This window comes from Poecilia latipinna, unplaced genomic scaffold, assembly GCF_001443285.1.
Source record: "Poecilia latipinna isolate Pla-1442-1.1 unplaced genomic scaffold, P_latipinna-1.0 Scaffold390, whole genome shotgun sequence".
NCBI lineage: Eukaryota > Metazoa > Chordata > Actinopteri > Cyprinodontiformes > Poeciliidae > Poecilia > Poecilia latipinna.
Genome location: NW_015113006.1, coordinates 333,971 through 349,376, shown reverse-complemented (window position 1 = coordinate 349,376; position 15,406 = coordinate 333,971). Strand labels below are relative to the sequence as shown.

The 15,406-nt window shown below is 36.7% G+C and overlaps 1 protein-coding gene across 1 annotated transcript; it reads left to right on the top strand.

Moving 5' to 3' along the window:
* The first annotated feature begins 4,614 nt into the window (after positions 1 to 4,614).
* On the top strand, positions 4,615 to 15,406 carry pdxkb (pyridoxal (pyridoxine, vitamin B6) kinase b). The gene is made up of 11 exons (XM_015037062.1): positions 4,615 to 4,869; positions 6,427 to 6,481; positions 10,965 to 11,069; positions 11,934 to 12,017; positions 12,101 to 12,135; positions 12,257 to 12,342; positions 12,426 to 12,471; positions 13,063 to 13,174; positions 13,877 to 14,013; positions 14,104 to 14,170; positions 14,329 to 15,406. The coding sequence occupies exons 1-11, from the start codon at positions 4,789 to 4,791 to the stop codon at positions 14,463 to 14,465; spliced, it is 945 nt and encodes a 314-aa protein (XP_014892548.1). The 5' UTR covers positions 4,615 to 4,788; the 3' UTR covers positions 14,466 to 15,406.

Sequence of the window (15,406 nt, the reverse complement as noted above, 5' to 3'; positions counted from 1 at the left end):
CATCCGCTTGGCAGTTGGTTCCCACCAACTGACATGGTTGTCGTTTCCGGTTGGCTGATAGTGACCGAAGTAATTACCTTAATATTTCTTAGTGTTAGCTTTCCAACCAATGCTTAAACAAAGTGTTTTCCCTGTCAAACTCATAAAACACGCAATATCATCTTAAATATGTATAAGTTTTACACATTTTCTCAAGACACTTCTAGGTTTAGTCCGTTTTATGTGACTAGAATATTAAGTAGTGCAGAACTCAAGTAAGAGTAAAAATATATTCGGTTAAAAAAAAGCACTGAGTAATTGATCAAAACATCATTTAATATTTAACATTTTGTTAAATATATTTTACATTTAAAATGTAAAGTGTTGAAATTTGGAGTTTGACCAAAATGAAAATAATGAATGTAAATAACATAATTACAAAATAAGTGCACTTCTTATATGCACTCAGGTCAACAAAAGTGAGTGCATTTCTGAAGAATAATCTCCAAGTGTTGGTGCAGGTTATTTGTTATATTTAGTTATAGACTGAATTGAAGAGTACCTAAATAGTCTTTAATTCAAACCATTCCATTTTATTCATCTTGCTAAAAGTGAGTTTCTGATCTGGTTTTAAGTCTTGCGGACTCTAACAGGTTCCAAAATAACTCTGTATGCAGGTACATCCAACTTTACACAACCTTTTACAGCTTTTTCGATCCTGGTTAAGAAATGTGTTCACACACCATGACGTTGCCACCACTATGTTTCACTACTTGGGGATTCTGAGTTTTGTGTTTCCCCCATGCGTTGCGTTTCGAACAAAAAAGAAACACATTTTTGGTCTTTACTGACCCAATTTATGATATGCTTACTGTGTGTTTCAGATGACTTATGCCTTTCTTTCATATGTGGTTTTTCACTTCCATTAAGTCCAGATTTGTGGAGTGTATGACTAATAATCGTCCTGTTGACAGATTTTCCCATCCCTGCGGGATTTCAACTCCTCTACCATCAGAATCTTTTCTGCTTTTCCTGGAAGTCAAAACTAGAATCATTAGTTGACAAAACATCCAGTAGAATTAAACTACAGTTGCAAGTCAAAAACCAATGAGATTAGCATTGCCAGGCTAAGCATTATTAGCCAAGTATGCTAATAATACTACAACTCAGTATCTCGTGTAGCTTAATACTAAGATAACATTGTGACAACTGATTTCCAGTATTATTTACTCAAGTAATTTAGTGATTTAAATTGCCAAAAGTCCAAATACATAGTGTTTTCTTTCTTTTACACACATGGTATCCAATATTGAATTCTGTCTTACAACATGAAAGTTAGACTGGATGTTGTGTCATTCCTTCATCTTTTAAAATGAATTTGACATGGAATAGTCACTGTAAAAAAAGACATTTTAGCTAACTTAATAATCAAACTGTCATCCAGTTCTTCATGATTACCTTATATTAAGTAATTTAAGATGTTTTTGCAAGTTACAATTAAAAAGGAAAAAAGATAAATATGATTTTACTCTCCATGCATACATAACAACAGATTACAAGGTTGTGGTTGTAACATTGTGTTTACAGATAACAGCCTCCTCTATTTATCAAAAGATTACTTTTTTTTCTTCTACTAAATCTCATTCGTTACAAATTATTTTTATTATATAGTCAAACTTTTTAAAACCTGAATAAATAAAATAGACATTATTGAAGAAATCTTTTGTTACTTTAATTAAATATTCTTATTTTTGCAGTTTAAAAGTCAATATTTTGCCTCATCGAGTGTTGTTTCTATAAAGCAAATTAATACTTTTAATGTCTGTGTTTAAAGTTTAATGTATTTGTGATTTATTTTCCATGTTTTTCTCCTTGTTTTGATTAAATTAATGCGTTTTTGGGTCCCGTTTCCTCTTCTGACCCTCAGTAGAGGATGCTATAACTGCTTAACACTGACAGGGATTATTACTCTGCGCTGTCGTCATAAACCTTAATCCTCCAATCTTCTTGGATTGTGATGCACAGGCCCGTAATAGAATCATTCTGTCTTTCATATTGAAAAAAAAAATCATAATTTATTTCCAAAATGGTTGCAATTTGCAGTTTAATTTAGTTTCTGTTTTACATAAATGTCAGAGATGCATCTAGAATAAGAATAATACACTGACACACAGTAGTTATTGGTTCACAGTGAGGGAAATGTTATTAACAAGCCTCTGTGAAGGTTTTGTGCTGCAGCTGCCCTGCAGGCATGCTGCTGATGATTAGCTTTCAGCTCCTCCACCTGGCTCCCTCTCTGCTCTGTGTGGCCTCTGTGCTCCTCACCCAGGTGTCGGGGGCAGAAAGCTTTGTGTTTGGGTCATTCATGATCACCTGCATGTCTTTAAAGTCTCCCCCATTTCCTACCAAGACCTCCATTCTTTCTCTCACTGATGAGAAACAAACAGAAGTCCAGAACACTCATGATTGACAACTTCCAGGTTTCTTTTACCTTTTTAATATCCCATCTGTTTTTATATACTCTTTCAACAGGTTAAACAACCCCATATGATTCAATGTTATTTTTAAGTGGAGATTGTGAAATCACAGCTATACCCATACAATGGCTAAGTGTTTGAATAAAGGACAAAGACCAAAACACTTTCTTGCTTTGAAAGAGGGTGACTTGTTTAAATAAAACTAGTTTCTTTTCTTCAAATCATGACTAATGTTCCTATTTACAAAGTAATCAACTTGAAATGAACATGCATAAAAAATATTCCAGCGCACTTAGAGCTCTGTGTGAGTTTTAGCTAAATAAAAATTTTTTCATTGAAACGCTCAATGTACCTCGGTTCTCCTGCGCCCTCTAGTGGTGAACAGAAACATAACACAACAGATGTTGAGGCCAAAAGTTGAAGACGCGGTTACTGACATTTTTTGTTGATTACGATCATTTTAAATGCACATCTACTGTCAGATTGATATGTTAGGGTTTAAGAAAAACAATAAGAACTTTTATTATTCAAGGTTAAACAATTTTTTATTTGTTTTTACGATGTGTCCTTGCATAACATCAAAATCCGTGTATGGTTACATGGATTCATCTACAGGATTTAAATGAACATTTTATTTGGTGTACAACTGTATTAAAAAAAATATATGTATATTTTTACAGTGCCTTGCAAAAATGTGAAACTGAAAATGGAAGGAGTATAGCATAACTGTAAGGAATAGCCATTATTCACCTAAAGTGTCAAATTGGGTGAAAAGAGCATTAGTCTATGGAATAATCATGAAAAATCTGTTTACAGGATAACTGTCAGTTGTATCCACATGCATATAAGTCACACAAACCATGTAGGAGTCAGAGAAACATGTGAAAGAAGGATGTAATGATTTAAAGAGTGAACTTTTTGAACTGTGGAGCTACAATGAGACCAAAATCCAACTGAGAATCTTTGGCAAAACTTGAAAACTGATGTTCACAGACTCGTTTCATTCAATGTGACTGATCTTATGCTATTTTACAAAGAAGTACCTGATTTAACATAAGTAAAAAAATACTTTTACAACTCACTGCATGTTTCTGTTTTTTATCCCAGCAAGATGAGTTTTGAATTCTTTGCAGTTACACTGACTGTATGTACTTACACTTTATGATAATTTACAAGTAATAATAAACTCAGTAAGTTGCAGTCAGCATATTTTATTGAACAAGTAATGGCTGTTATGTAACTTCCTGCTATTTCTTCCTAAACAGGAATGCAGCAACCTGCAGAGAAACCTCAGTGTCAAAAACGCAGTTGCTGCTTAGCAAGAAACTTTTGAAAAGCGTACATAAAGAGCAAATAGCTCAAAAGTAACGATAAGTGGTCCTCATGGGACATGTATTAAGGTCTGCCAAGTCCATCTTTCATAAAGCCAAATTATTTGTATACACTGCAAATATGAATTATCTTAAAAAACATACTTTTTTTTTTTTACTATTTTTGCAATCATTTGTGGATGAGACTGACATAAAATCACATTCAGCACATTTTATAACTATGTGAGAGGCATACTTCTTGTCTAAAAACAACTTAATCTATAAAAACATGGTGGAATGATATATGCAAATGTTTTATCTTTGAAAATTATCACATTTGCATGAGTGCTTTTTTTAAACGGAAACTGACAATCATACATGGAAATTTATGGTTGGAGACGGTGCACCGCTAACGATGTACATCTTAAACGCATTTGTGTAAAGCACTTAGAAAAGTAAGGGCATGTATAAACCAATAAAATGTGATGACTTAATATGTTTTAATTATTTTGAGTTTAACAACACTTTACCATGTAAATAATCATTTAATATCCAGTCAAGACAAAGGGACTGTGGTTTGAGATTCACCAAACAGCATTTTATTAACCTTTCGTGAGGTTCGACAGAAGAATTAGCATTCCTCTCAGACTAGTCTTAAGCTTAAGTCTCATAAGCCGTCTAGATTTATGCTAATTAAAAACTCATGTAAGACATTAACCGCTTACTTAGCCTTTAACCACAACTGCGACTCGAAAATCCCCTGAACTACCGCTCGAAGAGCTCTTCTCTGCCTCGAAGCTCTCGTCTCCCACTTTTGTTTCCACTCATTGAACTCCTCACGTTAGGTGTCCGTTCAGCTGCCTGAAGAAAAAAACTGTCACAAGCAGCAGCATTACGGCGGCTTGTGCCCTTCAATGGTGTACTCTTCATTTGCTAACTTTCAGCGTGTCGCTCGGCTTTAAATGCTGGTTTTAGGTTGAAATAAGTCCGCAGCCTCTCTCGGGTGTTTTTAAACCACGGTAATGGAGTGTCGGGTCTTGTCTATCCAGAGTCATGTTGTCAGGGGTTACGTAGGGAACAAGTCGGCAACGTTTCCGTTACAGGTAAGAAGAAATACACCCTGCGCTCAAATATCCGTTTTACAATGAGAAAGTGTTGTGTTAGGAGCCAGAGAAAGCCCTGGAGACTTAATTTGTTAGACACTATCGCAACTAATTTGATTTTAAACACGGAACTAAAGCACTGAACAAATGTACATCACAGGCCGGTTTTATAATTATGACAGGTCCTTTATTCAGAGTGACACCTAAAACGTTAGATTAATTTGTATATTACTACCTGATAAAAGCATTAACCCCACTAAAACTTAATTTTTTTAGATTTCAACTGATAGACCAACACAAAGTAGTGCATTTTGTTCTGTGTTAAGCATTTGTTTTTGCAAATACAACTCTGAAAAGTGTGGAGTGCATGTATTTTTACCCCCTCTGAGTCATTCCTTTTGTTGCCATGGTAGCAGCAAGTATTTCTGGGTACTCTCAACCAGCTTTCCATATCTAGAGAGCTCTACATTTTTTACTTTTTCCACGTAAAACAGATCAAGCTCAGCCACATTAGATTTAGACTGCCTGTCAACAGACAGCTTCAGGTCTTGCTACAGATTCTTGATTAGATTTAGGTGTGGACTTTGACTAGTCCGTTTTAGCACATGAATTTACTCAGCTCTGGATGTTTACGATTGTTGTATTGGTGCAAGCTGAGCCTTCTCCCTAGTTTCAGATTTTTTACAGCCTATAACGTGTTTTTTTTTTTTTCTTTTTTTTTTTTTTTAAATCCAAAAAAAAAAAATCAAAATTTTCAGTCTTCACTGGACAAAATGTGAAAAAAATCAAGGAATACGAGTTCTCTTGCAAATCACTCTGAAGTTATATAGACTTCAGAGTCTGTATAACTATATAAGCCAGAAATTAAAATTTTGGATGCAGCTTTTAGGTGCTGAACCTGACCTTTGAGTTAATAAATGCTAAATTGGACTGAAAATATTTTATTCTTGTTTCTTAAGTAAATTATTTATTTGATTAATTATATTTATTTAACAGGAACATAGACGAACTGAATGAAACGGCTTGCATCATGATGCTTATGAGCTAATTTGCAGCATGTTTCCCTAGATAGCTCTAAAAACTATTAAGAAGTGAAATGGTAATAACAATTTCAAATAACAAAACATAATATTGACAACATATGGAAAATCATACATAAGAAGAAAAAAATATAACATGTATGGTTCTAGAAACATTAAAGTCTTTGAGCTCTTTACTTTCTTGCAGCCCATCACAAATTATTTAGTAATTTGTATTTACTAAATACAGTTTGAAAGGGATGACAGATGGATTCTGTATCACCATGGTGGCTAAAAACTAATATTTTCCCTATGATGTCTAACTTTAAAGAAGTCTAAATCAGCTGGATGCTGTGTGTTGAGTCTTCTCTATTCACTGTCTGTTTCATGTTTGGCCTCTCTGGGAATTACCTCTTCGTAGGAAACATAATTTGATCCTGAGGCTTACTGTTCTCACAGTTCAGTGAAATTAAGACACCGATCCAGGTCAGCCTTATTGTTCTCCACTCTCACCGCTGCATCGTTCCTGTTTTTCCAGGTGCTGGGCTTTGAAGTGGACTCCATCAACTCTGTGCAGTTTTCCAATCACACAGGTTGGTTTTGTCTTCCCTTCACAGAGACGCCTTGCGACTTTCCTTAGGGAATTAATCATTTCTGTTCAAACAAGTTACGCCCTCTTTTTTTACTTTTTGTCTTCATTTTGTGCCAGCATGTCAGTGCAGTTGCTACTGATGACCTTTTTGTTCCAGATTTGGTTTTTCACATATAATTAGAAGGAGAAGTTATCTAAGACGTTAGCTGAGTTCATTCTCCATCCTATGCTGATTAATACTCACCAAATCCTCAGTGCTCATCCTTTACACCATTAAGCATTTGGGAACAAAATTCAGCTGCTTGTCTTTGTTGTTTTGTTTTAGTCCCTTTTATAAAAATAAAAATATATTTAAGATGTCAAAACAGTACATTTGACTGTGTAACTTGAAAACGTATTCATGTTCCTTCAACTTTTCCACATTATGTCACATTACAACTACTAACTTCAATCTGTTTTATTTGGGCATGAACGTAAAGTGGAAAGTATCCACACTTTTTTCAGTGTTTCAGTTTTTTTGAAATCTGAAAAGTGTGGAGTGCTTGTGTATTCCCATTCCCCTAGATTAAATCCAGGACAACAATCTGCCTTCAGATGTCAGCTAATTACCCCGGCTGTGTTTAATTTGTTCTCTATACGTGTTCAGCTCTTGTTGAAAAAAATGACCTACTAAGATGTCAATTGTAACTCTGGAGGAGCTGCAAAGAACAATAGCTAAGGTAGGAGAATCTGCTAGCAAAATGTAAGCTTCTTCCTTCATGCTAAAGAAAATGCAACTCATATTTTTGTTTCCACATTAAACACCAATGAATTAAATACAACTTTCTGTTTTTTGCATGACAACGATGTGAAAAGGTTCCAGAGGTATTCATACTTTTCCAAAGCTGTGCTTTATTTTTTCCTTTACAGGATCTGACATGTTTGCTTAAATACAGTAAAACAAGCAAAAATGTGTTTTGCTTGAAAGTCTAGACGGTCCCACTCAGTTGTTTTTGGCTGCAGCCCACTTGTTTCCCAGAAGCCTGTTGTTGTCTGGGTCAAAATGTGGTTCAGACAACTGAAGAGAGGGACTCCAGCCATCTTAATCATAACTTACTCTCCCAAAAGCACATGTAAAACTCGATTCTCTGCTAAAGTTATGTTTTTGTGGAGTTTCTTAACTTGTCTTTTACTAGTTTGGACTGCTATGCCCATCTTTTCTTTATTCAGGGAGACAAACCAGTTTTCTGGCCAAACCAAAATCTTAATCCTCTCAAAGATTTAAAAAGAAGAAGGATCAATAATGAAGGATGAAAGAAAAAAAATAAAACTTTCCAAGAAAACATAGGTGGTTTCCATTCATATCTTTTCCTAGAAAATACATAAAGAGCTGTAGAAATCTGTCTATGCATTATTTTATTTTAGATTTTAGACAAAATATATGATTAATGTCTGATTCAGAGTTGATCTCTACTGTCTTACTGTCAAAGACGTGTTCGTTTTAAAGAAAGCGATCAGGGTCAGGGGTTAAAGTTAATGGTTATTCTCAGAACCGCCTCCTCCTTACTTTGAAAAATGATAAAACCCCATCAAGATTTGGTCCCATCAAAGAAAAGCATTAAATATCTTAGCGAAAGGATGTTTATTAGGGGGAAAACTTCTCTCAGAACGTAAATGGATTATAGGTGCATACACACTGACGAGGAATTATCTGAAATTGTTGACTGGATTGTCCAAGTTTAGACTTGGGACGTCGGTTCAAAGGTGCAAATTGCCTTGTCACCTGAAGTACATGCTTGAAAGAATCCCTGTAGCTTATTAACTTTTCTATAGCAAATCATTGAAGTTCTTTTATTTTGTCCATATTAATGGTCAAGAACAGAAGCATTTAGTTGGTTCAGCTTTATAATCCACTCTTAGTTCATTTTAACATTTTTTATACTATATAAGAGTTATATACTAGTGGATATTGATCGTTATGTAGTAGGTTTTTTGTTTTAAATATCTGAACTACTGCCAAAACTGGAGCCATGACATTTCCTATTGTATCTCGTTTTCATTCCTCGCTGCTGCTGTTCTTTTATTTTTAAGCAGTTATGATTCATGGTGGCAAAACCTTAAACTGCTGCTGCGCCAGTTATTCAGCAGGTTGTTGCTAGGTAACCAAAGTTAGGGGATGGGGGGAATAGAAGCTTTTTGCTACTCCATAGGTTGTTGCTAGGTAACCGAAATTGTGGGGGGGTGAAGTGACCCAATTCCGATTTTTTTGCCGGGACCGTAAATCGGTAAATGCGACCTGTATTTGTTCGGCAGTGTGAACGGGCAAACTACCTGAAAGTGTCCCGCATGCGCACTAGAGGGCGCAATAGCGTCAGCGTTCTCAGTGCCAACTGCCATAAATAGAAGAAGTGCTCAGTGTTTGCGGAAGTAAACATGGAGGCTAACGGTGGAGCTTAGCTTACATATTTGAAGTTGTTGTCCGACCGGAGAAACATATTAACAATTTAATTCTCATATGGTCTGTCATGGTTGTTTTTCTTTCCACTTGTGCGTATCAGGATGCAGAATAGTGACATTTGTTGAGAATCAGTGACGTTCAGTTCGGATGAATGCGACCTGGACGTTAGGTCGCATTTGAATCGGATACGTATCGGATATGGGTCACATTCGAAAAGAATCCGACCTGTGCTGTTCAGACTGTCATGAAAAGATCGGATACAGGTCGCATTATGTCCAAAAAAAATTGGAATTGGGTCACTTCAGACTGCAGTGTGAATGCACCATATGTTAGCTAGCTGTGAGAGGTTAAGCAGCTAATGCCTTTCCTCTGCCTACATCTCCCAGAATGCTGTGCAGTTCGGGATAGGAGTTCAATGAATATTCAATATTTTTAATATTTGATTAGGTTTATTATCTGATATAATACAACTCATATTAGTAAAGATGACTTAAAGACACCTAGCCAAACAAAAATAATTTCAATAATTCCTTGTGTTGGTTGGAAAGGACAAAAAAAGAAACATCAGCCTGGTTTCAGTTGCTGTTAGCTTGACTGAAATACTAATTCTTTACAATGACCACATAATTGCACAATTTAACATTTTGAAAATGAATTCGCTCAATGAAAGCATGGAAATTTCGAACAAACTCGTTTTTCGATGAAAGGTTTTGGTTTTACGATGAGATGATTTTTGGCTGTATCAAAATGGGTTTATTTCTGATCAACAATGAGATGTTGCCAGTTTTGCAAACCACAAAGAAGAAGACGACAGGAACTAAATGGAGGATCATGGCGCAGCATTGTTCCGTATTAACGTGTGATTCTAATTGCGTTTCTTATTTAATAGAAATTGTGTTTTATATTCTTCTTTGACCTTACTGGAAAATTTACAAAGTTTACACTCATTTGTAATGGAAATGCAGGTACAGATTCTCTAAAACAAGGGTCCCTCTGACTTCCTCTGCAGGTAATATGTTGACTGCTCATAAGTACTTCACACAACCCCACTCAACTCTACTCTTCATCCATCAAACATTTGTGGCTGTTCAGATTAACATTTTTCTTTTGCCTTCATGCCTGAATTAGATTTTTTGAGGTTTCACCTGCGTTTTGAAAACTAGTGTCACCAGCTGAAAAAAAAGGTGGAGTTAAGTTTAGGGAATTTAAAGACAGTTTTAGGAGGAGTTCTTCACATCAAAGGTCAACCATTTTCTTTTCTTTTAACCGGCGCAGCCTCAAGTGGGGAACAATGCGTTGCTCTCCATTTCCCACAGATATCTGGTGCCTTCGGGACCCAGTTTGGCTGGAAAAACGTTGCTCAGAGCCACATGAAGAAAAACAAAAGCCTGGTGAAATGAGAAGGACACATGCAGAGATGATGGGATTATTTTCTGAGCTGCATGTGCTAAAATATGTGGAGAATGTGCTTCCTTCAAAGGATTTAGAGACATTTACATTGGAATTACTTGAAGTAAAATCAACATCGGTTCCTTGGAAAGATGAAGCTCTTATGTTTGAAGCTTTCATGTAAACTAATGAGCTGTGATCTTTGTGTCCAGTTCTTCCTGGTATGTGTAAACATTGTGAAGCACAGCACACGTTTTGCTGTGAGTTTCCTTATAGAGTTGATCTATTGGCTCAGTGTCGAGCTTCGTGTGCAGGATGCCAAGTTCATGTCTTTGTGTGTCTGTTTTGTCCCAGAGCATTTGCAATCAGAACAGCTTCTTCTGGTTTGTTGATGGTTAAGGGTGAACAGGAAACAAAGGAAAAGCAGAACTGGTTTCCAGACAACAATGTTCCCATTCAGTCAGTGCTGAGGCCCTGTTTGACCCTGGAAGACTAAACACGCAGGACATTCAATTAAAATGTTTTCATATGCTTTTACCAAATCCTGTCGGCCTCATTCGGCTAAAAAAACAGAAATAAGTTTGGTTTTGGACATTTTTTCAGCTGTAGGTTGTTTCTTCCTTAAAACAACAATCTGACCTTTGACCTTTCTGCTCAGGCTACGCCCACTGGAAGGGACAGGTGCTGACCGCTGAGGAGCTGAATGTGCTGTACGACGGAATCAAGCTTAATAAAGTGAACCAGTACAATTACATTCTCACAGGTGGGTTTAAAAGAACAATTTGAAGCATAAAATGTGTTTTTATTTATAGCAGCTAATCATTGCAAAGTGGAAGGAACAGTAGAAGGAAAACATCAGTGGAAACAGACTTTTTTTTTTTCCATATTAAAGTTAAAATCTGAGTTTGAGTTGTTTTTGCAGGAAGATGGGTGAGCATAACCAAAACAACCTGCAGCTTTAGCTGTAGATAAATTTGGTTTTAACAAATGCCACATCTGTATTTATTTCCAGCGAGCTCAAAATCTAAATTTAAATGCTTTTGACAGCTACTAATCTGATGTTTGTGGTACATATTTTTGCTTGGATCAGTCTTTTTGTGGTTTCTGAATAAATCTTCTTAGAAACTTAAACCAGATAAAGGCAGTCTGATTATGGAGCTCCATGACATTATCTTGATCTCTGTAGCAAACACTGCTGATATTAACTTGTGTGTTTTTAAGCAAAGTGATTGGCAATTAAACGCCTGATACAGTTCATAAACCTTTGTGTGCATTAGCATGGGAATAGATCTTAAAAACATGATTTTACTCATCAATATCTGTTTCTGACAATAAAATGTGTTTATTTTAGCCATTTTTGAAGTGAACATTGTTGTTTGGCAATTTCAAATTTGTCTAATTTTACTAGTTATTAATTCGTATTTTTTATTTTATTTTTTATTTTATTTTTATTCACCATAAATGTAAAATGGTTGCTCTGTGTCGTTTTTCCTTTCGCCACTGTTTCATCTCACCATGTAGATGACAAACAGCTGAGTTACAGTCTGTATAAATATTAAGCTTTAACATATAAATGCTTAATGCAGTCAGATTGACATAATAAAGTTTTTATGTGTTTTTCCCTCAGGGTACAGCAGAGACACGTCCTTCCTGGAGGTGGTGGTTGATATCATCCAGGAGCTAAAGAAGGCAAATCCCAGCCTGGTGTATGGTGGGCAACATTTTCCAGTTCAAAACAGTAAAACTGATGTTTTATTTTTTATTACCTGATGACAAATATTGGCTTTATTTCAGTTTGTGATCCTGTTATGGGAGACCAGGGTGCTATGGTACGAAGCCTTTACCAATTATCCATGCTCCTTTTTTTTTTCATTGAAATATAAGAAATCTGACAAACTCCGTGAAATGTAATGATGATTGTTAAAAATACTTTCTGTTTGTGTTTGTCAGTACGTCCCAGAGAACCTGCTGCCCGTCTATAAGAACAAAGTAGTGCCTTTGTCGGATATTCTCACCCCGAACCAGTTTGAAGCGGAGTAAGTTAATTTTAATCTGTTACCACAGAGCAAACAGTGACACACGTTTCCTAAGTGAGACGTCTGGTTTTCTGCTCCATCAGATTGTTAACTGGGAGGAAAATAAACACAGAAGACGATGCTGTTCAGGTGAGAATCCTCAGAGTAGCACAACTTCAACAGATCTTTACTCACGTAAAAAGTATCCAGAAATTACTCAATTAAGAGTAAAAACGTATTTGGTAAAAAGTTTACTCAAGTACTGAGCAACTTATCAAATCATATTTAAAAATTACATAAACTGAAGGAACAACATATGAAGTTTAATGGAGATTTTAGCATTTTAAAAACCAAAATGACAATAAGTCATATACGTAACAACATCGGGTAAAAGAAAACCTTTCCAGGGTTTCAGTTTCTTTCAATAAAAAACGTATAAAATTTTAACATGAACTGCAGCTGTGTGTGTCTGAGTCTGGTGAATTTTTGGTTAAAATGCATTTGTTTTTCACTCAATGGGTAGAAAATCCAGAGATTTTACTCAAGTAAGAGTAGAAATACTTCATAATAAAATTACTGAAGTAAAAGTAAAAAGTACAGCGTAGTTAAAAAACAGTCCTTAAAGTAAATTTAAAAAAAGTTACTAAAGTAAATGTAACTGAGTAAATGTAGCTAGTTACTAGCTGACTCTGAGTGTCCTCAGCATTTCCTCTTTGCTGTATTTGTGTTTCTGTCCTGCAGGTGATGGACTTGCTTCATGAAATGGGTCCGGACACGGTCGTCCTCACCAGCACCGATCTGCCCTCTAGACAGGGAGACCAGTTCCTGGTGGCACTGGGGAGCCAGAAAATAAGTAAAGTTTTTAATCAGTTCTGTCTTTCATACAAAACACAACAAGAAAAATGAGTTCTGAACATTTTTGATAACATATATTGATCAATGTTCCACTTACTGCTAACAAAAGTCAAGTCTAAGCATGTGGGGGATTTTAGCCTCGATCTGAAGGAACTCAGTGTTTCGGCTGGTTTGCAGTTTTCTCCCAGCCTGAAAACTGAAGTTATTTTCTTTGGACCTAAATAGGAATGATCCAGAATCAATGCACAGCTTCATTTATTACAACTAAAAACCAGAAATCAGGCCTGAAATCTGGGAGTAGTGATGGACTCTGACCTGAACCTTCAGAGCCACATAAAGGCAGTTACAAAGTCGGCCTTCTACCACCTGACGAACATTAGAGGACTGATGTCTCAGCGAGATCTAGAGAAACTCTTCCATGCGTTTATCTTTAGTCGCATTGATTACCGCAGCAGCGTCTAAATCAATCCTCCAGCTGCAGCCGACTCAAAATGCTGCTGCTGGTGTTCTGACTAAAACCAGGAAGATGGAGCTCATCACCCCAGTTTTAAAGTTTCTACACTGGCTCCCTGCAGCTCAGAGAACAGACTTTAAAATACTGTTGGTTTATAAATGACTGAACGGTTTAGCACCACAATTCATTATAGATCTTGTTCAAGGTTTGTTGTTGTTGCTCATCAGAACCCTGTGTCCTCCTCAGGGAAACCCGATGGGACCAGCACCAACCAAAGGATCTGCCTGGACATCCCTAAAGTCGACGCCGTGTTTGTGGGGACGGGTGACCTGTTTGCTGCCATGCTGCTCGCCTGGACTCACCATCACCCCAACGACCTGAAGGTACTAGTCGTTTTCAGTGAAATACTCCTGAGTCCTGACTGTAAAATAAGTAGCATCTTGGTGTAACACGCATGTGCTTCGACTCTTCAGACTGCCTGTGAAAAAACGGTTTCAGTGATGCACCACGTCATCAAGAGGACCATCACTTACGCCGTTGGTAGGGTTTGTTTTTGTTTCTTCAGGCTTTCTGTTTGTCTCCATTTTGTTTTATTAGATTTCTTAAACTGGGACTTGAGTCTGAATTTTGTACCACAAACATGCAGATGTGAGAATAACAGTCCTTGAGTCCTGACCGTGTGTCCGCCTGTCCTGCAGAGATGGCTGGTCCTGGGAAGAAGCCCAGCCCGGCCCAGCTGGAGCTGCGGATGGTCCAGAGCAAAGCGGACATCGAGAACCCTGCCATCGTCGTAGAAGCGAACGTCTTAGACAAGTCTCCGGACCAAAAGCAGTAGACCACCTACGAAGCATTTCACCAAGTGTCGGTACGATTCCAGTCACTCAGCCGGATGCGCGTCAGACTCGCTCATCTCTGATAGCATTCGTGTCTTTGCCTTACAAAACCTCTGAGAGTTCAGCAGTTCAGATGTGTGGTGTGTAAACACTCTGGTTGCACTGCCGTGAGTTCACTGTTACGGTCCATGTAGATGCCCCTCACTTCTAACAAAAAAACAGAAGACTTGAGTTAAAAAATGTCTTAGAATAGTAAAAGTGAGTCCTTTCTGTAACACTACTCATTCCAGTTCTTCTTAAAAGAAAGCCAGTGTTTGCATGAAAATGCATTTTGTCTGTCTGGACTCATGAGGACAAGTCACAAATACGTAGAAGCACAACAGCCTCCTGTTTGTAACAACATTCAGTAAACTATTATCACATCATGAACTTAGAAAACTGCTCAGATTTGCGATTCAAAAATGTTGAACATCTTATGCAACTAACCCAAACATGGTCTAGTTTTACTAACACTGTTAATTCCACTTTGTTTTATTTTAAACAAAATGTAACTTTAACGATGATCATGTTAATAACTAATATAAACAACGGTTGTTTTTAATCTTTTTTAATTATGCAATGCTTTCTTGAACTAGCAGGTGTGTTAGATTCATGTCCTATCTCAAATTGAGGTATTTGCACAGATAATCTTTAAGATACTCGCAAGTGATCGCTGTTTTTGTTTCTGACTCTGTTGTCACGCCTCATAAAGAGTCGGTACAAGAGACCACACTGTATAACCTTAACAGGGTTAGAGACGAGAAATTAATAATGGTCATGATGAATGTTTTAGCAGAACCTTATGCGTAGTGTTAGAGAGTCAAGTGCCAAACCTTTAATTGTTGCTCATTTGTAGAGCAATTTAATGAACAGAGACAATAAATGATTAATCTTTTACTGAAAA

Coding starts and splice junctions, on each gene's coding strand:
- pdxkb (XM_015037062.1), top strand. CDS start 4,789: ATGGAGTGTCGGGTCTTGTCTATCCAGAGTCATGTTGTCAGGGGTTAC. Junction 4,870..6,426: donor CGGCAACGTTTCCGTTACAG/GTAAGAAGAAAT, acceptor CTGTTTTTCCAG/GTGCTGGGCTTTGAAGTGGA. Junction 12,343..12,425: donor CCGAACCAGTTTGAAGCGGA/GTAAGTTAATTT, acceptor CTGCTCCATCAG/ATTGTTAACTGGGAGGAAAA.